At 41.3% G+C, this 27720-nt stretch overlaps 1 protein-coding gene across 2 annotated transcripts; it reads right to left on the reverse strand.

Moving 5' to 3' along the window:
* Positions 1-6111: 6111 nt before the first annotated feature.
* tspan11 (tetraspanin 11) lies at positions 6112-26892 on the reverse strand. 2 transcript variants are annotated; one of them, XM_010887351.3, is made up of 9 exons: positions 26733-26892; positions 23533-23633; positions 21512-21703; positions 16420-16494; positions 15587-15691; positions 15280-15438; positions 12480-12566; positions 10199-10318; positions 6112-7319 (listed from the first exon to the last, which is right to left on the reverse strand). In XM_010887351.3, the coding sequence occupies exons 2-8, from the start codon at positions 23617-23619 to the stop codon at positions 10244-10246; spliced, it is 780 nt and encodes a 259-aa protein (XP_010885653.2). In that variant the 5' UTR covers positions 23620-23633; positions 26733-26892; the 3' UTR covers positions 6112-7319; positions 10199-10243. The 2 variants fall into 2 exon arrangements, with proteins under 2 accessions (XP_010885653.2, XP_010885654.2); XM_010887352.3 differs by lacking the exon at positions 10199-10318 and having other exon boundaries at positions 26733-26891.
* Between the last annotated feature and the right edge of the window lie 828 nt (positions 26893-27720).

The following is a 27720-nucleotide window of genomic DNA, read 5'->3' on the forward strand; positions in this document are numbered from 1 at the left end:
ACAAACAGAAGGTGACAGCGTAATTGGTTTTAAATTACATTCTTCCTCTTTTTGTATTTGCTCAGAGAGCACATTTAAACCAACGACACTCATTATCATTAATCTAGAAGCTTGTCTTGTCCATTGGAGACAGCAATGCATGGAGACTTATGCTCAGGTATGATTCTGTGTAAACATTTACACAGCTATTCGTAGGGTTTGAATTTCGATTTTCAGGCGAGTCACAGGACCCACGGTACTTCTGACTATTTATGGGCAGTCCTTTTTAAAACACCATTACAGACATGTCATTTTTTACTGAATCAATCATGATGTGGTCAGGGCAACATTCATACCACCTGCCCATCATCATCATCATCATCACACAAATTAAATTGAATTCCATCTTGAAACACTTTAAGCAACCTTGTTTCAGGCTCAATCAGTCTCCAAAGGACTTGCCAACACAGATTAAACACAACATATACGCATACCTTGAAAACCACAGCTTTCCCCACTCAGAGAACACTGTTTGGTGGATGTCTGGAGTGCACATGGGGACAGCTTGTTTCAGCTTCCAACGCTGCATCTGATTATCAAGGTGAATTCACTTCAGGCCCCCTACAGTGTTTTGTTGAGCAAAATAATACATAACTCAATATGAATAAATCATGGGTGTGGAGGGGAAAAAATAAATGGGTAAACTATAAAACTCAGAAGGGAAGAGAGCAAGCGGGCAGACAAACAAGTAACCAAGACAACAACAACAAAAAAAGAGTCCAGTAATCAATACTAAAAACATATATATAAACCTGAACATAATATTTTCAGAAGTTCAATTTTGACTGTGTTTTTATGCATGTCTGTGGGAATTAATATTGATACATTTTTTGGGGAAATGAAAGCTACAGTGGCTCTCAAAAGTATTGTTCTCCGTGGACTTCACCATCTGTTATTGTGTTGCATCATTTTTGCCACTGATCAACAAAAAAGGTCTATTATATAAACATTTGAAAATAAAATAAGTGGGTAAGCCTAAGAAAAAACGCTGTGCTGAAAATATACAACTCTGACTAATAGAACTCCGACTAAACTAAGGAACAATTTTTTTTTACTTTCAGAATTTGTAATTTATTAAGAGTATGACATTTATTAATTTATTAAGAGCAGCAAATTGAAAAAGTGGAAATATTTATAATAACATATGAACTCTTTGGCCCACTCTGCTGCAGAATCCAAACACGATTCCATATAAAAGTTATTGACCTCTGGAAGACATTATTGTAGAAATACCCAACGGTCTTGCAGAACACATGACCCCCGCATCTCGGAGAGGTCGGAGACCCAATGCCCAGAACTACTGTTATTGGCTTAAACAAAGACAAAAAAATTCTGGGTTTCCTTGGATACTGGGGTTCCCGAGAGATAATACAGAACAATTTGCAAGAAGACGTCAATATGGGGTACTATGAGAACATAATGTGTAATTTAGCTTAAGAAATACAAGAGGATTGCGAATCATGCAGGTTTGATGCCAAAAATAAAGTGAAGCATTTGTTTACTTCAGCCATATTGTATTTTTGTACGAACATTTTTATTTTTAGTTCCAATAGTTAAACATACCACAAAAGAGGCATCTATTGAAAACACTACCATTATAATCATTTGTTTGAATTACGTCCAAGCAGCAGTAAACACAAGTACAGGTAAATGTAGTTCAATACTGTCCAACAAAAGCTATTAACAAATTGTTTCCCCACACAATCTAGGCTGGGGAATAAAACATAACTCAGGCAATCAGTTAATGTATAACAGGTTACATGGTAACCACAGATCTAGTTTCAGATTACCTCACCTCTGAGCCTAATCTCAAATGTGATATCAATAAAAATGTATCTGACCTCAGATCAGTAGTTACAAGCGGTTTCCACACAGAAACACATCTGGCAGCTTTTGTTTCCTGGTTCTGCGGGGCACACAGCACACGACCGTAGGCTGACAGCAATATCCTGGTGGATTTATGCTGGCACGATGTCCAGTGCCTCTACCGGCCGGTGGTTTTCCTGTCGTACACGCAATCTCCCCTGCCTTTGATCCCTGGAGGAATCTGTCAGACACATTCACTGCTGCGACTAATATAATGCATTCATTCCAAGTAGGTCAGGAGCAGGAGTTGGAGATGCCCGATTCACAAGTTCAGAAGTCTCTCTAAAGGCCACTAGATTGCGGTGCCGAGCTGGTTGCATAGTCCAGAAAAGTAAGTCTTGAATAGGTCTATTCTATATCTGATCGAGACCCTGTCAAGATCTAGTTTCATACAGGTCAGATCCAGACCCTGTCTAAAACTCCAGTCCATAGATTGTAACTTTATCTCAGTGGTCCAGACTGTAGCGTATATCATGTATAGATTATAGACTTTTTATCTGGACCCAATCCAACAGACAGGCCAGATCTTGTCTATAACACATCTGAAGCCTGATCACTTTCTGTCTCACGATCCTGCAGGAAGGTAGGGACAATTCCTTTAAACAGTAGTTTACACACTGTGCCTCTGGCACTTACTTGTAAATCAACCATATTTATTCATAGTTTCACCGGGTGCACGCTGAGAGTTGGACGTTAGAGGTGTTGTAAAGTGTCGAAATGTATTCTACGACTTAAGGATAAAACAAATGTCTGACATTAGGTTATACATGCCACAACAATATAATACGGGAACGGAAAGTCACTGGAATCGATATGAGTTACTCTGTATAAATCCATAAACTGAAGTAACACCACATAGAGAAAATACATCCACAAATGAAGTGGTTTGATGTTTGTGTGCATGCATGCATGTACAGTATATGCATGAATTTGAGTGTGTGTGTACAGACTGGAGAGGGTGTGGGGATCTCAACATCTGTCAGTAAGTGCTGGATCTGTCCCTCTGAACCCCCCCCCCCCCACACACACACCACTGGCTGTCAGAGTGTGAGGTATAGGGAGAGAGGATGACGTGGTGGGCATGGGGATGATGTGCTATACACATATGGGAGTATATACATATGGGGGTAGTATATCTACAGCTGCTTCCAATTGTATGCATGGGGACACCCTGAATTGTGTAAAACAGAGAGTGTGTGTGTGTGTGTGTGTGTGTGTGTGTGAGAGAGTAACTGGGGAATTCAGAGGCAGATTAAGGTTATGTATGAGGGTTATTTGTGTAGGTTAGAGTTGAACCAGGTCTGTGGGGCTATAGTCTAGTCAGGGTTGAATGATGCTGAGGGCTAGGGTTGGAGTCAGGGTTAGGGTTGAACTAGCATGTGTAAGCCTACATGAGGCTAGATCATTGCAGTTATAAAAGCGTGCATAACATTGATGGTTGAGTGGCCAATTTTGTGCGTTGTAGTTGCACTGAAATACTTTTCACTAGCGCCTAGGCAAAAAAAAAAAGCCAAAGATTTTGAAAAACCCACGTAACTCATATTATTACATTCCGCTGTTAATTATTTAATTGAAAATAAATGGTTTTAACGGTGAATGGCCAGTTTTTTGAAGCCGCACCGGGACAGTTACGAGAAACACCCTAAACGCGAAAAGATTTTGTTCCACCCGCATAGCCGCTTAGTTCGGAAAGCCGAAACGTCACCCGCAAAAAATACTGTAGCGCTCGACAAGCAGTGTCACTAATCCGTAACCTTTGACTCCCAGCCGGGCGCACCACCAACTGCTTCAGATAGTAATAGCCTACTTAGTAAGAGGCAATAATAAGGTCGCTACAATATCATTCTTAACTCCTGTCTCCTGCATTAAATAGTTTTGGGGCTATGCTTCTTTGAACCATTTAACAAAACAACGCTAATTTAGGATGCAATCAAATAACACGCCTACCTCCTTCCACTTTTGGTAGGCTGTCCATCCATGATTTACACAGGATTTGTTCTTGTCTACGAAACCCTCCAAACAATTCCAAGGCCGGGATTTTGCTGGCGCAGCCCCTGTGCGCAATGGTTTGTTTATTCACTCATGATAACTTTTCATTTCTCCCGTTGTAGTTACGTTAATTAAACATTTTCACGTGGCCTAAAACGTTGGCTATAGTTGATAGCGACAACATTCTTACGTGGGAGGAGGGAAGTTTCTACTCAATTTTCTCACTGCGTCGTAGCTAATTATCTGTTATCTCACCTATCACAGAAATAATGTTTTGTTTTTATATAAAACGTTTCCAGACCGCAAAATAATAGGCTAGTTCTGAACCATTATTTATTTGCAGGTCACCGCAACCAATTAAAGAACTGTCAACTCTTTCAAAACTTAAAACCATTGTCTATTTGTGATATTCATTTTATTTATTTATTATCTTTATAAAAAAATTAAAAAGGCTAATGGAGACACATTCTGTTTTGCAAGAGAGACCTGTCCAATAGTAGATAACAATCAACACAACTTTACAACATGTAAACAGTATCCTACAGTACAATCCATAACATGCGATATGGAATCCAGACTGAACTGTCATTGTCAAATTTGGATCCGAAAGCAAAAACCAGTTGAGATCCATTGACCGAAATTATCAGTTCATCCGGAATGTGAACCTGAAGTTAGGGTTAGGGCTGGCTCAAGCTAATGCAACTAATGTAAAATAAATGCCTAAGCTTAAGCACCTTAAAACAGAGCCTTCCGGTTTCAGCCTATCCAGCTAAAGGGGCAGCTAGCTGAGTTAATTTGACCTCTGTTTGTGTGACTATACATGGCCTTCAGATTGCTACACGCATAAGACAACCACTGAGATGCTAGCGATGTACCACTCTGGTCAGACTACGGTAATATTTGTAATCACAGAGTGCACATACTTAAAAGGCATTTTGCTTGTAGACTAAAACAAAGCATTTACAGTGTGTGTATCCCTCCTATGCTCTCCAGAATGCATGTGCCAAGGAAATAGGAGCCATCCTCTGCTTAGTGATGGATGTTCTGACAGACTTCCTGACTCCTGCAGACGCATATATTGCGTTTCAACACTCAGCTGGCTTCTTTTCCTCACTGACAATGCATCAGTCCGCCCTCACTATACACATGTCAGACCAGTGAGGGATTGTGTGCCACTTCCAGCCGTAGGGCAACACCACCGTTACGTACTGAAGGACCCCGAAGTGGCCACAGAGCTCTCGTCTGTGTACATAATGGTGTACTGACAGGGTGTAAATGCAGTCTGCATGCCCTGTGAGGCATCGATACCCTAAGACCCACGGCTGTAAGGTCATAAATGTCATGAAGACATTAGAACTACTGGATCTATGGGGACCAGAAAACCCTGACCTAACGAGATCCATATGGGAGGCTTACTCATCTCAGCTATGTTCTTCTCATCTTCCCCATGGGATAGGAGGCCGAATGGGATTGGACCTTCATTTAATTGGCCTCCAATTCTCAATGCATTTCCAGGCATATTGGAATTATATCAATGTTGCCGGTCGTTTCGAACCAGTGATGAACTGAAACAAAATAATGTAGTGTATAATTTAATAGTTAATTTGGGTGATGCCTTTATACAGCCACCAGCATTGTGGCAGGTAGCCCAGGGATTAGCTCTTCTGACCAGTTATCTAAAGGTTGCCAAATCAAATCCCAGAGCCAGCAAGGTGAAAAAAAGCATTTCTGTCACTGTGCAAAGCAGTTAACCCTATGTCCATCCTGTGTGCTTATCACGACAGCTTCCTGCAAATCTCCCATTCTCAAGGGTTGGGATGAAAATGAAAATCAAATGTCAGTTGAAGCTTGTGCGCAAACCAACACACATCTCCTAATCCTTTACCTATTACTGTAGCAGGTAATGTGGGCACAGCAGACCCCCTCATATACAGCTACCTTCAGGAGTCGATTCAACAGACAGAATTGATGAATAAGCGGTGAATAAGTAATTGATGAATATGTAAGTGATCATATTAGTTCCTAGAAATTTTTTTTTGTCGATACTGTTAAACTACTAAGGAAGTGAAATGTACTCTACATGTTGGAAACATATAGCTTTATCAAGGGTGCAAATAACTGTATAGACTAATGCCGTTTGTGTTTTCAGGAATTGAAGAACAAAAACATGGACATTTTCTCTCCACCTCACGAAAACATATCCCGTAACAATGTCAATATATGTATTAACATAGACATATTTATTGAGAAGATATATTTTGAAAGTATATTGATATATTGTCACAACAGTCATACAGTGAAATGCTACTGTCACACATGCTTTTAAGATGCATGCTTGTCCATTCAATATGCTTTTCTTTAAAACATACATATATAACCCTCTTCATACAGTATCTACCTGTGAGGGGATCAAGCAACACTATCAATCCAAAATAGTTCATTTAGTCATTAAGTTACTATAGTCATATGAACAAATAGAAAAAATAAAGTCTATCCAGTTAAAAAGCTCAATCAACAGACAAAGAGTAGCTAATATGACATTTTTTAACCCCCATCTTATCTTGCTATTAATTTCTAATATTATAAAAACTAAATGATAATAATTTTGCCAATTACAAATATATAGGGACAACAATAGCTTTCTATCGTTCTTTGGTTATTAAGGAATATAAAAAATTATTCATCTATATTTTGTGACTGAAAGCTACCTGGCTGGAAAATTACAGGAGCGCTGTTCCAATATCCACCACTAGATGGGGATCTAAATCCATACACAGAGACAGACAGTACTGTTGCTATTTTTAGCCATTATTAAGATCTGCACTTTTTTACATCTGCTCGTATATAAGGTATAAGACCATGGGATTCCCCTTTGTGTTAAAACCTAACTGTGGCTAAAGCTATTAGCACAGCTAAATGACAAGAGGCACAATATGGTCCACATCTGTGACATTTGATTGAATAATCAACCTTCCCAAGAAGAGACAACACTGAGTGTGCGCGCAGTAAACCTGATTTCCATCCAATTACCTGGACTGTTGATAATTGTGAAATCTACAGTAAAAATTGACTGTTTTGACAATGTAAAGAAAGAACCACTTTAAAATAAACAGCTGTAGACTTCCAACACAAAGTAACACAATGCTAAAATACCACTCTATTCTTCATGTGCCTCGTCTTTGAAGTGGAGACCTGTGCATGCGTCCAAGATAAGGCAGAGGGTGCAGAAGGTTCTGGAAGGGTTAATACAGTGTTGGATCATAAGGACCAGGGTTCAGAGGCTAGGACAGGTTTTGGGCAAGTTATTATGATAATTGTTCTCGATCCTGTGAGGCAGGATGGTGTTGGGACCTGAGCCGTCGTATTCAGTATGGCTCCAACTTAATCCTTTTGTGTAGGCAGTAGGTGAACACCATCCCACAGATCTGAAAACCACACAGACACACACACAGACACACACACACATGTTTGTCAGTAAAGGCTAGAGGTCAATCATCACTGTAACACATTAGCATGAAGGGTAGCTTGGTTAGGGGTGATAGGGTGAGGGAGTGTGTGGTTACTATGGTAACCAGAGTGCCACAAGCAGCCATTTTTGCAGCAGTAGCTAGTGTAATTGTAATGTCTGTGTGCGCGTGCACTTGCATGCGTGCGTGCGCTTGCGTGCGTGCGCTTGCATGAGTGCTTGCGATGCACGGTGGCCAGCATTTAATATTAGAGCTCCCACTCTGAGAATTTTCAAGTTGCACAAACATAAATTTATTAACTAAGATTTTTCAAAGGACATTTCTTAGACAGCCACTGCTAATTGCCTAATCAAAACCCATCATGTACTAATCCAATTAATTTAAATTTAATCAAAATATGGAAATATTCAATGGAAGAAATTTTCAATGCAAAGAATATATTCTGGTGTATTTGTTCAAACAACATAATATATTAATATAATATAAGTCCACTAATCTAAATGACTGCTACTAGTGCCTGCACTTCACTGCAGTGTCATTGGACCATTACACACCAGGTCCGGAGGGCTGTCACTCATGGGGACCATAAAGCCCCACGTCACCGATCGTGACCCCGCCCCTTGGATTCATCACATTTTATGTCTAGCAGCCTTGATTGGACTGATCACAATCAAGTGTCATATTACTAATAATAATAATTGTGATTGATGTTGACAATTCACTGGCAAATTCTTTTCAATTCACTGGCAAATTCTTTTCAAACTGTTGTAAGTTTACAAGAACTACAAGCTGAAATGTTCTCCGTGGTTTTGGTGCTCATCTGTCAATGGATACTGACAAAACACATGTAATTAGCTTTGGCAATTGCTAGTTCAGAAGCGAAGGCGATTTCCCTCCCTGCCAGTTGGCATCGAGAGTTTGATGTCAAAGTCCTGTTTAAAGAATTTCAGAAAAAGGACTGCCAAGCCACCTTCTAGATAAGTGTGTACAACAGCAGGGATGAGTCCCAACCCACGGCTTATAGGACAATACTTCATTACAAGAGATTAACTACAGTATGTATGGTTTGACTTGGTGTTCTGTACTAACATGGAGAAAGCTTTGGCCTACTCCAAATAAGTAGCTATTGTCTTTTCTTACTGGTGATTTTCAAGAAATGTCACCATTAAAATATTTCAGAGCTTAGTATGCTGAGGTACAGGGCAACACGTTTATAATGTTGTCTATTCTAAATGTCCTGCAGTTATAGGTACACTTGTAAATTTAAAATGATAGCTTTTAGTCACTTAGTCATATTGAATTCCGATGATGCCGTAGTCTGTAGCCTATTTTCAGACTGTTATATGGCTTATTTGGGTGTATCTTGGTTTTAATTTTAGGTTGTTTCATTAACACGATCCATTCAATTTGTTCTGTGTATAATTATCTTAATTGTGCTCATCTTTATGAGGGATACAATATGGTGTTGAGGGTTTACGTTGCCAGTGAAATGTATTTCCCTTTAAAACAATTTTGACTGAACTGTAATCAACTACGGTTTAAAACAATCCAGTGAATGAGTCTGAATGAACTATTCTGCTGCCAAATGAGGCTTCATTCATGGTCAGGAGCTCCAGTGGTTTGTCTCAATTAAACTGCATTTAATTTTTTTGTTTGGTATCTTTGCTGGCAAGCAAAAAATGGGTTGAGCTTGACCCTCAAAGAATTAGGTAAAAATAACTGGGGGTAAAATGGGGTAGGGTTTATAGAGAGAAAACACCTGCACTTGTAAATCAACTCAGCTGAAAGAATGTTGACTGCTTTCAAATCCAATCTATACTTTATGCTCGGAGAAAGAGAAGTACTTTTCAGCTAGTGGTAAGGAAAGTCAAAAGGAGCTTTAGTTGGCACTCCGATTAAACAGAAATACATTGAGATAACGTTAGAGGATAAAATAAGCCTTGACACACAATTTCCCAACTGGCCAACACCCTTAAAGCAGTCCCTATTTATTATCATTCCATGTGGAAATTTGACTCATAAATAAAGAGCGGACTCAAAAGACACATTAGTGTGAGTGTGTATGTGTACTTGGGGCTATATTTGCATTAGGTTCTGGATTAGGTAAAATTACATTTTTAAACGGAAATTTTCTTTGCCCTCAAATAAAACGGGGATGAGTGTGAGCACGTGTGTGTGTGTGCGCGCGCGTGAGACGATGACAACCAGGAAAGCTGAGAATCAATCAACAGCCATCTTCAAGTCTTCTCTGAGGGTGTTATAGACTGGTGTCTCAATGCGAGCAGTAAAGTCATCACGGAGAGGCTCTCAGGGTTTTACGATGCCTCGAACCCGGCCAGCCCCGCTAACAACTTAGTGTTCACAGTGAGAAGGTAGAGAATGACACCCACACTCAGGGAGGAACATCTTGTTTGCGGTTTTGACATTCATGAGGAAGATAAAATAAATCCTTTTATCGGTGGGCATTTGTTTTCAAAGTCTGCTCTGCAGCAGCAACTCATTATTCTGCTCAGGGACACCTTCGGTGGTGAATAATGTATGCATGCATTTTTAGCCATGCAAAAGTCAAAGTTCAACATGCACGTGGAGATGTGCCCGGAGCCACTATCATGGTGGGTTTTGCTTGGTGATGCTGAGAATGAAGCAAAGGCCAGACGGATTGGAATGGTTTTCTCTATTAAACGCATCGTTGGCTTATAGTCACACACACACACACGCGCGCAGACAACACATACAATACACACAAAAACACTCAGAAATCTACACAGACACAGAACATATGGAGACTAGTTCACGTATAAACAAATAAAACCCATTGCCCCCCCATGCCCTCCAACCTTGTCCCGCCCCCACTGAGTGTCACCAGGCAGAGGCTTAGCCAATCACACTGTAGAGAAGTCCTCCTCTTCTTTATAGAGTAGATACATAAAGCACGCTGTCAACAGAGCCCCGGCCAGCTTACAGTTGTCCATACACACACACACACACACACACACACACACACACACACACACACAACACACACAAGATGGGTCAGTGACTGATATTAAAGTCTGGGTTACAGTAAGGGAGATCAAAGACAGAATGGATTAGCACACACCAATACGAAAAGACAAGAGATACTGACAAAATACCACAAACTAAAACTGATAGACTTACAGAGGCAATTGGACTGTTTCTGTCTTTGAGTGTCATCAAAGACAGAAACAGTTGACACAGATACACAGAAACATAACTGATAGACTGACGTGAATCACATACATTTTTTCACTTGGGCTTGGAAGTCTGAACGTATGTCAAAGTTGGTCTGACCGCAGAATTACGCAGCGGGTGAAAAATAACTACCTTGCAAGACTACAGACACCACTGTCCGGGTTTGGGGGGGGGGGGTGTTAGTAATTGAATATGGTTGCTTCACCACACACTAGTGACCCCTTGTGGCAGCTTGGGAATCTGTGAGCTCAATTCTGTTGGAAGCCTGCAGAATGTGTTCCTTTTGGCATGTACGGATTCAGGTTTAAACTGCCTGATGTGCATCGTCAGGTCCCGGGTCCATCAGGAGCTGCAGCAATGAGGCAGGTCATTAATCACGAATTGGGTAATCTTGAAATAACAAAAAGGGTAAAACTGCATAATTTGTTTTTTCAACACTGTATTTCATGTATGAATCATTTCTCATTGTCATTGGAAAATATTGTTGAATATTTATTCGAATAGCAGGATGGGGCTTTGGGTCTCTAGAAAAAGGAGTTATTCATTAGGAACACCAAATTCCAATGTCGTCAGTCTCCATGGTTACAAGATCACATGACTCCTATGTGGAATTCCAGAAGAAAATCTATGGGAATACCAATTGGTTGGAAGGAGTAGACAAAATTTAACTGGTGATATATGTATATATGTTAAGCCATTGAGTTCTATAGTTGAAGTGGTACAGCTAGATAGATTTCCTGCATCTGACAACCTGGCCTGGACCCAGATATGTTGACACTGTATTGCCAACAACTATGATCATTGTCAACAGGTCCATTTGGAATGACCAGAGGAGTTAAGACAGCCCAAACATTTCTGGGATTTGGCTGCAAAACGATATAAATGGACTGCAATGGGAAATTGAACATCACATTACCAGCTTGACAAAAACACCCATTTATGAAGTGCATCGACTGAACCGTATATCTTTTTCAGGAGATCGATCCAAGTTTGGGAGACGGAGACTCCAGTCAAGTTACTGTGTAGGTTATTTACAGAGAGCAAATCGATGGTGATGGGCGCTGAGAGCAGTCGCCCCCTCAGAGAGTTATTAAAAAGCATGTAGGGAGAGAAAAGCAAAGTGTTTCCTGTTCAGGGCCCCGTCTCAATTCACATTTCCTAAATTCCTTGATGTAATTTGCTGAGGCCAATGGACTAAGATTCATTCTGGACTCCTTGCAATCCGTCTTCCCCCTTCCTTCTCAAAACACATTGAAGATGAAGGTCTGATGGGCCTTTCTGATCTGACAGCATTGAGATGAGATACAATGAGAGGAATCCAGGCAAGGTAATGAATGATTCATTGAGACCCAAGGCTTCAGCATATCAAATCAGAGGATGTGGATGGGATTGGATTACTGCTGAGTGGATGGAACAGTGGAAGGAGCACACTAAAAATGTTGTCTGATCTATAATAGCAGTTACTGGATGTACTTAATGGGAAGAGTAAAGACACCTAGATGGGGTTTTTAAAGCTTTGTGGGCATTGATTCTGTTCTTAAAATGAGAGAAAACCTCCAACTTTTACCAGATTGATATTTTGTGTGAATTCATTTCCACTGGTTGAGAAATGATTGAGTCACACACACACACACACACACACACACACACACACACACATACATGCATGCATGCAGACAACACACACAATACACACAAAAACACTCCACTGGTTGAGAGGCACCTGGAGCGCTGCAGGACTTGGTTTGAACATTAACAAGGACCACAATAGACGTAACACCGCAAACAAAGTGACACGGGACACTCTGGGACGGTCTGTGCAAGTGGCAGCACCTCCGTGCCCGTGTACAAAAAAACATAGCATGGTCATTTCCACCTAATAAAGGTCAGTTTTCGGGGGCCTACCTGTAAACAGGCCACTCCAGTCCCCACAGCTCCAACAATCAACAGGTGGTCGGCCAGGAACTTCTCCAACTTGCTGATGCAGCCACCCTTTGGGGCGGAAGTTACATGTCAGAGGTCAGATGGGAAATCCCACGCCCGAACGTGCAGGCACACACACGATAGGTGCACCATTGCCAGGTGTTTTCGTTTCGGTCCACGCATGCGGTACTTTTTCACAGCTCCACACTAGACGAACCATCGTAACATCCCTAGGTGTCCAATGATTTCTGTCTACAATAGTAGGGTCTCCTGGGCTGATCCTGCATAAACCACTGCATCCAGTGCGTCACTGCAGTCTCTCTCTACTACATTTCCGAAAGCATAAACTGACCAAAAATCGATATCTTTAGCTGTTTTTTCCCCCCTTAATTTAAACAGGCAAGTTATTAAGAACAGTGCTCAGTACACAACACGCACTATGAACAACACACTCCATTAATAGAGGGTCATTAATACCAATTCACAAGACATTTTCCTACAAGCAAAACCAACTTAATTCAAGGGCACAAGGCACTGAAGCTTGAGCTCATTTTGCAGCTTGTTCTACTTCTCTTGTTTTAACTTTGATATGTAATGTGAGATATGCGGGACGTTTCTGCAAGTGTGCCTTGTAAATAAACCAAATGGAGTGCCTCTTTTGTCTGACAACAGGGAGGTTCATACCACCTTCAAAAACAAAATGCAGTCGTCTTAAAATAGTTCCAGTTAAACGCACTGAAAGACATCATCTAATTCCTAAAATGTTGTAGTTGCAGCTACCATATAGTTTATTTATATAACCCAAAACAGAGAGTTGGATTAAGTAAATAGCAAGATGTATTTGAACAAGGAAGATAAACATAGGAAAAGGGCAGGATTTCATAGTGAAAGGCACATATATGTGAAACTTTATGTTCGGTGTAAATGGGCCTGTAAAATGCCTTGTTGGTCTCAGAAAATCTGCTTAGATTTTAGAAACGATGGCCATTTTGTACTAAGATGTCACTGAAATCTTCCATATACAGTAGTATAAAGCATTAAAGCAAGAGATACAAACAGTTTACTAAAACGTGAGTAGTATTATAATACATTATATTTACGTAGCAGATGATTCAATCCAAAAAGACATAGTACATGTTTGCTTGTGATTTTGTAGGTGTTGCTGGCATCTTAATGGAACAACTGAGCCACACAGGAACACCACACCAAACACGATTATTATACATAACGACGACTCATTATTGCTAATTGATTTCACATAATGGTAACGACTACTCATTACTGCTAATTTATAACCACAATCGCCAACCGAGTAACGGCATCTAGGTTAAACGTAGTGATTTATGTAAAAACGGTGCTGGATGCACGACATTGGCTTGGACCAGAGCAAGAGAGATGAAGACATTCCAGAGCCCGGGTGGGAGGTTGCTAGATCGAATCCCCAAGGCAAGGTGAACAATCGGTCATCCTATCAGTAAGGTAGTTAACCCGAATTGTGTCCGTAAGTCTCTGGGTAATAGCATCTGCAAAATAATGAAAATGTCTACTAGAATTTAAAGTACCGTGGAACATAATCTTATTTTACATCTACATTTAATGCTTTTAAATCCTTAAAAGAGTGCATTGGGAAAGAACACAATGAATTGGATTTGGTTAAGCGGCTTGAGAGAAGTTGAGGGAAACGAGAGTAAACTGGTTGTCTGACCACACACATGCACACACACACACCCACGCAGATATGAGTAGTAGAACATTTAACCTTAAAAAAGAGCTACGGCTGGAGGACGGACTGCCCATAAAAATCCACGGTCAGTGGTCTCGGTACATCTGGTGTCATGCTGTTTCACCAAAGATCTTTAACTGGGTGGATCTTTTCAGGGCGATTTACAGTTGTGAGCACGTTTCAAATACATCTCAGCATTCCAGGCACTTTCTTTTTTTGAGCTTCTGAAGACCTGTCAAGTCCTTAAATGCACAGTCAACATGAGATTTTCTCAAAGTTCTCCTCTGAACTTAGGAGAAACTAACTGGCAGTGATAAAAGAACCAAGGGATGTGACATGTATGTGTGTGTGTGTGTGTGTGTGTGTGTGTGAGGGAGAGAGAGTGCGTGAGAATAAGAGAGAGCATAGCTCCTCTTCAAAGGTTAAATGGCCTACTACTCACATCTGCATGCCTGTCTGTGTGTGTGTCGGTGTGGGGGAGGGGAAGATACTTCTTCATATAAAAGTTAAAGAGGTAGAAGCACCTACTATCATTTATGCATATCTGTTAATTTCCCAGAGAGCTTACACTATTAGCCCATACTCATTAGTAAGCCTGTCAAATGGAGAGAAAAACAGTACGACGAAGTGACCTTCCAAACAGTGTTGAATTGTTTTAGTTTCATTACTTGAGTTTGGCACGCAGGTTCTGAAGAGCATATACATTATCTTACCCATTTGGCACATTATAAAATCATATTAGTCATAGCCCAAAATAACTTCCCGGGCCTCAAATATTGAAATATTCACAAAATGTTCCATCTCGAGACACAGTACATTAGTACTTTATGAGAGGAATGTATAAACTGTAGTTGAAATAATATTTAAAAAATATTTCATCCAAACTGAATGGTTTGTTCAACTAGATATGAACATTTATTCAACTGTTCCATTGCAGTGACTGCATAGCTGTTTTTGCTAAATAACAGAAGGAGCAAAGTAACACGTTTTGCTGAATGTACCCCATTTGTGACATCCTCACTGGGGAAAACACAGAACATTTCCAACGGTCACACAAACCTCAGTCTTGTAGATGTTGGAGGGGTGGTCCCTCCGCCCACAGTGGGGGGTGATGGTCTTGCAGCAGCTGTCCGGGACCGCCCTGCCCTCTGACTCAACTGAGCTCACATACACGCTGTCCCGCCAATCAAACGAGTTGTTGCTGCCACAGCACTTGAACTGCACGATGGGAGAGTCTCACTTAGACGTTTTGAAAATACTTTCCCCCCCCCCCAAAGACATCATTTTAAAATGCAAGAAGAACGTCGGGGCCCCTGTCCCTTTAAGAGAAACCAAGGGGGCGGGGGGAAAAGAACAGAATCCTTACATCCTGCTGAAGTCTGTCCACGGCCTGTGTGATGGCCTCCTTGCCCGGCTGGGCATAATTCTCTGTCATGGTCTGCCTGAGGTGCTGCTTCAGCTCCCCGCTGAGCTAGAGGATGAGAGAAGAAAGCAAGCGATAGAGAGACTGAGGTGGTAGAGAGGGGGATATTTGTTTAGGGGAGTGTTCGAGAGAAGGAACAATGTCCTTAGAGCAACTGAAGAGAATGGAGACCTTCTGGTGTGTTGCCCATTATCTTTAAATTGATCTGAACCTCATTCCCTTCAAACGTCAATGAAATGGTCTCTCACCAGGATATTGATTGCGTCTACCATTCTTCAGAGCGCAGTGAGTGACGGGCTTGTGTGATGTGTGTTAGATTAGGACAATCTCAGGACTGAAGTCTGTCTAAAGATCATGTCTGCAGATACATTGCCTTCACACTGACGACACACAAACCAAGCAAGGAGCGTGCACGCGCACGCGCACGCGCACACGCACACGCACGCACACAATACCAAGGAGAAGATGGAAGGATTATGTAGAGACTTAAGTTCAATTAGTACTTTAGTTGCACTTGATTTAGATTTCCTCAAGCATTGGAAAAATAGGGAAACAGTCACTTCAGCACCTTCCAGGCTCAATGAAAGGCTAGAGGGTTTTGAAGAGAAAGGCAATAGGGGAGGCTATGGTGGACAGGAGAAGGAAAAGAGGAGTGGGAAGAGAAAGCCAATAGGGGAGGGTATGGTGGACAGGAGAAGGAAAAGAGGAGTGGGAAAAGAAAGCCAATAGGGGAGGGTATGGTGGACAGGAGGAGGAAAAGAGGAGTGGTCACTCACCCTCTGGTAGTACACATAAGCTAGGAGTCCTGCCACCAGCTCAATGAGGAAGATCAGCAGGAGACAGCAAAAATACTGAGAGACAGGGAGAGAAAGACATACCATTATACTCCTGAAGAGTAGTTATTCCTCACATGGTGATTTGGACATTTGAATATCTTTCAGATCTCACGTTCAGATCACAAACCCAAATGAATGACTGGACGCAGCCACTGTGGCGCTGGCTCTGATTTAACACCTGCTGTCTATTTACTTGACCTGCAAGAAATATATTGGTGATTTATGGAAATCATTCACTGAACTGCATGCATTTATTCTGCCAACAATGCCTTTCTGTCATGGACTGTGGAGTCCAATAAAAATGATTTGTAAATACTCATATGAAGCTTGCTTTGTAGAATGAAATTGGATTTTTGTATTTGCGTTATTATGACAGACGGTTTGCTTAATACTCTCAATCACAATAGTTAAAATGCTGTCATTTATACTTTAAAACGGGCAATTGCTAATTACATTTTATTTTACCTATAAACAATTATATTTCTCCAGTAATTCTTGAAGAATAATACCTGATAATGAATTCTTCATGAGCTCAGTTTAACTGCTGTACCCATTATGAATCTTGGATTATTCCATGGTTTGTAACACAACACATGTAAACAGTCTAAAGCCTCATAATACAGTTCAAACTATCATTTTGATATAATGGATATTCAGTCCTGGCATCCAGTCAATACATTTCATAGTAGTTACATTAATCTCCAGCCTCATTCCTCAGATTTATACTGAGGACATTTTGCGGGGAGGACATTTTGTTATTGTTTCAACTGCTGATTTGCACTTTAATCACTGACAGGACAATGCAGAAATAGTGTCCCATCAACGGTCTTTGTCACCCACCCACATTCCCCAAGCCGACAGAGAGACCGATTCTTTTTTTTGTCAAGGAATAGATGTGACAGACTGTACAGAATGTAGGCAGAAAATGACGATCATATTTCTCATGAGGAAAAAAGGGGGAGGGAAGGAGGAAAGGGGGAGAAAGAAGGGGAGAAGAGGGAGATGGAACATTACAGTGGGTGACAGATAAAAAAAATGTATACAAAAGGAGAGTGGGGAAAAGAAATGAACAAGGTTTTGATTTCGGCTCCAGTCAAGCTGTTTGGTTACGACAGCTAAATGTACTGAGATTGAAGAGGGAACAACATTGAACAGAAAATCACAAACCAGACAACCTTCAAAATGGTACTTTAAAAAAAAAAAAAATCCACAACACCTTACTATAGTTCAGTCAAGCAGCATGAAAAGCTGGAAATAACAGCAATATTCACAAATTGATCCATCTTAAATTGAGATTAGCTTTGATAATGCTAATATTGTGGCAGCCATGAAAATGTTTACGTCAGAAACAATTGATCATCTGTAAATAAAACAGTTCAGTCTAAAATGTGTATATTAGAAACATCAGCCTTTATGAAGGAATTAAGTTTAACAATTCATTAAACAACCTGGTTATAATGCATTATAAAATCAGCACTGCCCACCCTACATAGCTAGAAGTAGCCATGAGCTCCTTGATGCACGCTGGGATATAACTATTGGAACATACATTCTGCAGCCAATTTATATGTACACAATCTAGTCCTGGGTCGGACCCCTTTAACTGCAAAACAGCCTGAATTCTTCGGGACATGGATTCAACAATGTGGAGGAAATGTTCCAACAATGTAGAGGAAATGTTCCAAAGAGATGTTGGTCCACGCTGACATGTTGGCATCGCCCAGTTGCAGCAGATTGGACGCTGGTAGATTCATCCTGTGAACAGCCTGTTCCGTCTAATCCCAAAGGTGCTTTAGTGGGTTGAGGCCTTGGGACGGCGCAGGCCCCTCCAGCTTACCCAATTTGTCAGACAAGGCAATGATTTTCCAGTCAGTGGCTCAGTGTTGGTGATCACATGACCATCAGAGTCCTTTTGGCTTGTTGTTAGGTTATTGCCAGGTCTGGTAGCCCCCTCGAATAGCCCATCCAAAAGAAAGCAGTTGCACCAGGATCCCAACAAGCTGTTTTTTGCACACAGGACAGCAGTAGTTCCTAAGACAAGACACCCAGTGTGTCCAGGATCTATCACCAAAGTCACATAGGTCACGTATTTTGCCCATTCTAATGTACAGTTAAACAGTAACTCAACTGCTCAGTGCCTGTCTGCCTGCTTTATACAGCAAGCCAATGGATTCTGTAGGAGGGATACATTTTCATGAACAATGTGGGGTACCTAATAAACTGGCCACTGAGTGTAACTGAATCCCTGATCTAATCTGTTCCATAATGCTACATTTATAGAAGAAAAAAAACACTGCTAAAAATCCAGATTAGTGTGCTATAGGAGGAGAATCAAAATAAGACATTCCAGTCATCCCAATGGTGCCTAATACCTAATTAGTAATTTATTAGCTAATTAATCTGACAAGATATGCGCTGCATTTATATCATTGAGAAAGGTGGGGTTGGAGTGTACTAACCAACCATTAGCCACTGTGCAGAATAGTCTCCTGCACACTGTGATACAACATCATGTGGATTTAAAAGCAGAGTAATTACACAAATGCTGAAAATGTTTCACACAAGCGGCCGTGCACACGCACACACACACACACACACACACGCGCGCGCTCAAACACACGGACACACCCACACACAGCCTGGATGGACTAACAAGGATTGGTGCTGAGCTTTTTAGATCAAGAGCTAAACTGCACACACAAGCTCATCAAAGCATCCATTCACGCACGCACGCACAAATAAACAAACCTGCGCGTACACTAAATATACACACACACACACACACACACACACACACACACATTAAGTCAGGCACAGTAAATAAAAGGTACACAAACATAGGGGCTAATTAGGCACACCTGTTGGAAGCAGAACCCAAAATGCTTTGTGCTCAAGGCCATTACCGGAAGACAGATGCTCATTCCATGACTGGCACGGCACTGACGTGTGGCAGGGCAGGCCGTGAGGAAAAACAAGGCAAACACACACGCTCCTGCATGCACAGCCATATAAATGCACAGCGAAAGTTCTGAAAGCACACACAGATAGCTAAGGGAAAGCTGTCGTCTAAAAGAACAAAGGTTCATACCGCTGTTACAGCAGCAGTTCTAGGTTTGTCTTGCCCGTTTTAACAAGCTTCTCAGAGGCACACAGACACACCCCGTCATACTGGACAATCACAGTGATTGGTGGACTCCGCAGCTGTCAATTACGCAGAATATTGCGGAGCGATGGCGGGGCCGTGGGAAGCTGAAAGGTGGATGATTGCACACCCACATCAAAGCAGAAATTCTTATCAGCGATTGATGTTTTCTGCCCTGACACAAACACGCCCCTCTTTCCCAACACACATCCCCCGTCCATACTGATCTGATGAACAGCACACGCACGCACACGCACAGATCTGATGAACGGGATCTTCACTCACCACCTTTCCCATAAACACACACACACCGCCTTCAGCCAATCAACCCCCGTCCCCCTCACCCCACCCCTCCCCTCAGTTCCATGTATTCTCCTAATGCTGCACTATAAATAGTCCACTGCTGCAGTAGGAGAGTTCCTGGCTCACCTCCTGCCTGTTACTCTGCCGCCCGCCCTGTCTCCACGTTAGAACCAGGACAGTATGGACACACGCACACACGCACACACGCACACACGCACACACGCACACACGCACACACGCACACACACACACACACACACACACACACACACACACACACAGGCATACTATTCATGCATGCATACACACACACACAGGACAGGCAGTGGATAGAGATACACAGCCCTATGGTTACCACTACAACCGGTCAGCATCAACCAAGATCACGTGGCATCTCGAGGGACGCCGAGGCAGGATGTGAGGATGGGGAAATGCGGACAGGGATATTTCAAGGTAAACTGCTTTCTGGGACAGGGGAAAACCGTATATCAAAAGTGCTGAAAGCCACCGAGGGGAGTTTGAATTGGAAGCATCTAAATTGGAACCACATTTCCCCTTGGGGGGGGGGGCAGAAAGCTCAAGTCTTCTTCTCTCTGCATACCAGTCACCTGTAGCCACAGTACCAACTCGTTCGTGTGCAAACTCCAGCACGACCGTCATTTAAGCCAAGCTACAGAATGAGCTAGTTCATTTCTTATGCTGAAAGTAATCCATGAGTAAAATATGATTTGTTATCTATGAGTAAAATGTACACCATGATACTTATGCTGAACTTTTGTAAAACTATCCCTTTAAAAGGGGTACTTCATACAAAACCACAACTTTAGATTCTATACATAATTAAATAATGCAAAAATAAGGCATCAAACTTACAGTATGTTGTAACATCAGCATGGGTAGTTACAGTATATACAGCAGTAGCAAGACTTCAAACAAACAGCACTAAGAATCAATGATGTACCACGCTGAACTGGTAAAGATCATGTTTCCAGCTCACATCTGTGTTTAACATGTAGCTGGCCAGGGATACCAAATTCAAAACCATACATTTCTAGCTTGAAAACATTTCTAGAGTGATGACCACTCCATTCTTAAAGGCCTTGAAAGGAGGCCATATTTGAGGGAATGTAGCAGATATGGTAATAGTGAAGCAGGGAAATATTCAGGAAAGCCCACACACACTGCTTTACTTTATGGTAGAAGAAAAAATATTCATCTGATGGCCCTGATGTACTTTGTATGTTTTTTACTATGGTCATGAAGATGTAGATGGATTTATATGTTCTAGACAAGTATGTCCTTATCATGGATAGGTTGATTTGGCAATCTGGAGTGCAGGTGATTAGTTAAGATTATTACTAAATATCTCCAGAACTATTCTAATTTAACTATGAGGTGTACTACACAACTTCCTAATTTCACAGATGGACTTCAGAGAAGTTAAATCTTTGAGAAAAAAAAAGTTATTTCACCCGTTAATATAACATTGGCTTCTGAAGGGTGTTTCATTATTGCTTTTTCTGGTGGATTAGGCCTTTAACTCTCCAATGCTAGAGTCATCACCCTAACCAGGGAGGGCTCACTCACCGCGGACAGGCAGCTCCTTTGCTCCCGGATGACGGCACAACAGCCCAAGAACCCTGTGACCATGACCAAGGCCCCCGCCAGGATGAGGATGTAAGCAGACACGGCGAAGGTGCTGGACGCCAACAGGCTCAGGTAGACACTCTTGTCCACCAGGGTCCAGACGCCCACGGCCATCACCGCCACTCCACCGACCTGAGGGGAAAGTTGGGGCGGGGGGTGTGGTGAGGGGTGTGGTGAGGGGGTATTCGTTTTCCCTGTGTCTTGGTGAGATCACAAAAAAAATTAGAGTGAGCAGAGTTACATTTTTGTGCGCACAACAACCAGTGTTGGGCTCAGAAAAAACACTTGAGTAATTTCAAGTCTTACATTGCGCAAGCTGAAAATGATTGCGGCACGCATTAAATTAGTCAGAAACCAGATATTTGTCCACCAGTAAAAGTATTCAATAGCAATATTGACACACAGCAATGTCACCAGGATCAGGCTTTCTGGTCAGGCTTTTTGGTCAGCCCTTAACCTGTTATGATGCAACAGTGAAAATCAACTGTATGTGTATTGCATAGTTAGCAGAATTGTGGTTATTTGCTAATCAAACGTGTGACAGTAATCTTCAGCTTGCTCACTGTCAGACCCCCCTGACCATTACTTCGGCACCTAACCCTGGCTGTGTGTGCATAATGTAGTTAATCCATGTGCTACACAGAATCTCTGCCCGCTCAGCGATGTATAATCCAACCCACGTGAGCCACTCTGGGCACAACATCTGGCACTAATCGGATGCCGTTCAATAAGCTCTGAAAAAGATCTAAGTTGAAAACATTGAAACTTGATTGATCCAATGACAAATTAGTGGAAAAGGATCCGAACTGGGCTGCTAGTGTAAACAAAGCCTTAACTGAGTCAGAGGAAGGAGATTTTCCATATTTTCGGGAGAGAAAGCAAGAGCCAAACAGTCACGGCGTGATACATATCCATGAACAATGGTGACCGGAGGGGTGACGTGGCAAAGCCTTTCATCTGTTCTCCCCATCTCTGCAATCAATGTCACATCCGGACCCACAGGAAATGTCTCCCGACCCTTTCCTCTTCCACACCATTCACCCCCCGCTCTGTAACACACACTGCTGCTAGAAACACCTAGCCAAGTGAGTATTTGAATATTGTCTATAGGTGCTGGTTACAACAGAAACAGACTGGCTGGGGAAAGTTGGGCTAATGTGAGAAAAGAGATTACTGACGCATCACCATCGGGATTGAAGTGATGCTTTTATTGTAGGTCACAATGAAATGTAGAGAAAACGATATGACCAGAGAATACTTGGTGTCAATCCTGAGATGGATGAATGGTAACTCCTAGCAAATAACAATGGGCTGATCCTTGGTAGGTCATATCCTGGTAAGATTTCTTTCTCCATTCCATCCACAACACAAATAGTCTCTGGTGCACTAGACAGGTGACTCAGGTATGTACCCATCCTGCCACATGCTACATTTATCCAATCAGGCTTGAAATCAAGTTATTTTACCTCATTGCACTGCGCAGGCCTAAGGATGCACCACGCTGATTGAGGAAGTATGACAGAGTGAAACCAAAAAGAGAGAGTGTCTGTCTGTCTCCCTCCCTCCCTCCCTCCCTCTGCCTTTGATGTAAAATCTGTCAAATATATATATATATATTTTTCTATACATGCCTTTGAAGAGGTTATTCAGTTTCCCCAGTATACCTAAAATGAGAAACCTTCCATAAATCAATTACTAATCTGTGAAATTAACAACTTGTGTCTACTTTCTAAAAGTTTCTACTTGTGCGGTGAGAACTGTTGTCTGGGCAGTACAGGAGAAATGTGGGATTAGGCTAGCATTGCAGTTGTCCCTGTGCATAGTTGTATTATTTAACTTGGCAACCTCAGGGATTGTTTTGCATATATTATACAGAGACAAATATGGATCTCTGCATCATTCTGTAACAGTGACTCAACACAGCCCAATCTTACCCAGGCCAGCTTGGAAGTGCTACTCACCCAAAACAAGAAGTTGAAGACGATGAGGAGATACTTGAGGCAAACGGTCATACAGTCATCCTGATCATCTTTGTACATGGTCGACATTTCCCCACCAAACTCTGGAAAAACAAGGTTCAAAACACAAAACCAAGTTATGTTTCGTATTCCATTAATATTAAACTTGTTCAGTTACAACAGTCATGGTAAATGGATGGATTGGCAGTTAAGTTTTTGGCTGATCTCCCATATTTTCTAAAACTTAATGAGCATATTCCACAAACAGGAAACACACAAACCCGCAAAATTTAAAAAAGGGACTAATTTGGCTGTTCTTATAAGTTTTTCCAAACATTAAGTAAAATTTAAAATAAGGAAACAAATCCAAACTGGCAGATCTAAAAGATGTCGGTACTCGCAAATGCTCAGGAGGTAAAAAAAAAATCTCAAAACAAGCTACCTTCAGCATGGTAGCCTAATTGGTGCCATTTATAACTCTCCCACTTGGTACAGAAACACGAAAGAACACTTACTGATAAAATCAGAGACAATAAATCCCCTCCCTGGTTCAAGTGTGAGTAGCTTTGTGTTAGCTGCATAACTTAATGAACTGGTAATCTGTCTGAGCAATGAATTTGTCTGCTTGCACTTTTTAGCATTAAAGTAGCTGCATTTGCAATAGGAATTCTCAAATACTTTGTAAGGTTATATTTCTAAAATGTTTGTATATATCAATATGTTTCAAGTGGAACATATTGATATATTGACAACAGGACCACATCCACAGTCCATCATGTACAAGAGGTAAAAAGAAATGCCACACAACAGAGTTATATCCAACTATCTGCGGCACAATAACCATTGTGTTTCTTATCCACAAGGCCCTAGCAAGCCCAATAGAAGGTAGTAGGCACTTGTGTTTCCCCTAATGAATGGTATAGCTTATGCATTTCGCCAGTGCTGGTGATCTAGTACCTGCAGAATCAGCACGTCCCAGCGAATTCTGTAATTGGGCTGAACTAAACTATTGCATAATTAATCAGTTACTTAATTATATTACAAGCACATGTCCACCAGAGATCAGCATCTGCCGAAAGCATAACAGTGCTATTTTTGTATTACTAATGGTATATCATTGTGCTTGCCATTGCCATACTCTGTGTGTGTGGTCAATACCTCTAAATGCAGTTAAGTGTACCTCTCCAAAACTGCAACAGTTAAATAATTCACACCAGTGGACATGACAATAAATAATTAAGCGCACAGGAGAACTGTAAATAAAATATTGGCGATTGCACCGACCACTTAAAGATACCTTCCAGGATTTCTGGCCACTGGGTGAATAATTTGTGCTGTTCGTCCAGGGGTGGGGAAAAGGACTGGATTGAGCCTGGAAGCAATGCTGCCTCACCGACTCAAGCAAGTCCACCCAAGTTGCAGAAACTCTGCAGACTTCAATCAAATTCAAATATTTTGGGAATTTTATATTAACCAGGGGGGATATTTCATTGACATCCTGTCAAAACGCATCCCAATGATTGTGTACTTTGTCATGTACAGCATGACAATATGTACGCTATTTCCTCAAAACCTCTTTTGCTTTTCCACATGGTACACATCCAGTCTAAAATGGGAAACAAATTGTGATTCACACATGTCCCCAGACTACATCATTCATCAGCCAATCAACAAGGCAGAAAAAAAAAAACACCAATCCAAGTGTTACATTCATACTTCAGTTATTATTATTCAGAGTGACTTACCTGGATTTATTTTCACAAGGGGAGAAGAGGGGATGAATGAGCCAGTTGGAATCTAGCAATGAGTGGGTGGACCTGACTGGTAACAACACAGCTTTGCTAACCTAGAATCTTCAGTGACCTCAGAGAGTTAGCACACTCTGATTTGAAAGATGGACACTTACCCAGGGCAACATCCCTATCATTGCTCTGGAGCCTGGGGATTGACTGTTTAGAGGAGAGGGAAGAGTGGCCCCTACTGGCCCTTCCAACACTCCGACCTCCGAGTGTTACAGGCCTCACTCTTACAAAGAACCATGACCTCCATTGTCCAACTGTCCCAAACTGGGCTCTAAAAAGCAGTCCTCTGCTTCGAAACACATATAAGACCTGCCCCCCTTATCCAACAGGCTAAACCCATTACATATGCCCATAGAAATGTTCGCTCACACTAATAAGTGTGTGTACGCCTACATCCTCCCATAGGTAAATCTGGCCAGCTGCTAATTATAGATTAGCTGCACTGGCTATTGCCTAGGAGGATTTTAACTCATATCCCACACCCAAACTATTAGCATTCTGCAAATGGTTTATTCTGCTCGTCTTAATCTATTTTATTCCATGGTATTATAACTGAGGTTACTGGGCACAGCTCAAACTCTATTCAGTACAACAGGTTTACTGTGTGTAGTTGCTCCTTTAAACCAGGTCCTTTGGGCTGTAGGGAGTTCCAGTATAGAATAAATCAGTTGAATTCATTGCTTGGGTTCCCCCTCTTGGGCACCAGGCTTCTGAACAGGCATTATCAACAAACTGTAAAATGTGACTTGTAGGCTATGACATCCTTTGGATGAAAACAGAAGCGGGAAGTTGTCCCCAACTATCAGCTGTGTAATATTGATGAGATTAATAACATTTTAGAATAAGCTCCTCACAACACTTCACAGATAGGTAGTCAAGGCTGTGTTTCTTAGCCTATTAAAACAACCTTGAACCTACAGGTTATTTGACTGATGTTTGTTTACATGTACTGGTCAGTCGAGCAGCACTTGGGGTAATCTATTACCACCAAATGCAGGCAACATCCGCAAAATCTATTTCCACCTGTATATAAATGCCACAATGAGACTGAGTGGTCTTATCGAAAAAGGGATCCCCACCGTCGATGTGAAAATCAAATTTGACACGGATCATAAGTTTGTCTGCCATTGGAGTTTCGCAGCAGGGCTAGGCTCGACATTCGTTTGCAGAATTTTCTCGTTCTTTCTACAAAACCCAATAAACCAGTGCAACATCCAAAATGTTTAAAGAATTTTGGTATACATGTGTATATCATTGGTTTCGAAAACATTTATTTTGAGACTCTTAAAACTGAAAGCTTACTAAATATTAAAAGAATACGACAGAGATTACGAAATAGCCCAATGTATACACTCGCATGCATCCAGTCAACGTTAGGCTGCCGCCACAATAATTACTCACCAATGTAACTCTTGCTCCTGTGGATGAACCGGTATATATAACGCAGTTGTTCTGTTATTGTAGCACAGGCTATGCGATTCAATCAAGCTTGTTGCTTTCCCTAGCGTCCAGCCTGTGGAGAGCAAGGTCATTTTGGGTTGAAGAGGAAATGAATGGAACTATACCCGCCCACATTGTATTGAATGATATCGACAGTGGCAATGCATGTAATGTCATTATTAATTTGTAGCAATGAACACTGTAATAACCAGTACCAACACTGTTAGGGTATGATTCCTCGCACAACTGACGATGCTTGTGTCATGTAGTTTTACAGCAAGCCATTCTAACACATTGCATTTCGATATCAACGCTTCCATTCGTTCACATAATTTAATTAGGCCCATCAATATAAAAAGTAATAATAAATACAAAAACGTGAAACACTCCAACACATACCCAACCAACTCATATCACAGTATTGTTTTACAGAACTACTATATTTTATTCTGGATTATTCAACAACAAACACATTACTGTTTATCCATGTTAAAATGAGGCAGCTTATAATTTTTTTTTTTTTTTTTTATCAAATAGATATTCAATGGACAGTATATTTTTTTCTTTTTGAATCAATGTAAGCACATTATTAAAAATGTTGATGACATTTTTTACACATTTCACATGCTTAGAACAGCATTTCAAAATGTGTCGTATTCATCCATTGCAGCAGAAATGCCAATGTTTACTGGTCTCCAATTTTCTCTGCCAATTACACTACAGCACAGAGGGAACCCCTGTAATCTCAAGTGTTACTGTGGCATCATTGTATCATGGGTATGCCTTTCACTTGAAAGGCCTGGGGTGTTTGTCAGGATTCAATGACATACAAAAGGAGCAAAGCCAAAGCAAAAAGTGAGAGGAAAGCACACCTTACAACTCGGAAATCCAAACCGTGGAATAGATTTCTATTTTCCACCAGGAATATTACACAAACTGTAATGCCAAA

This window comes from Esox lucius, chromosome 23, assembly GCF_011004845.1.
Source record: "Esox lucius isolate fEsoLuc1 chromosome 23, fEsoLuc1.pri, whole genome shotgun sequence".
In the NCBI taxonomy this organism is placed as follows: Eukaryota; Metazoa; Chordata; class Actinopteri; order Esociformes; family Esocidae; genus Esox; species Esox lucius.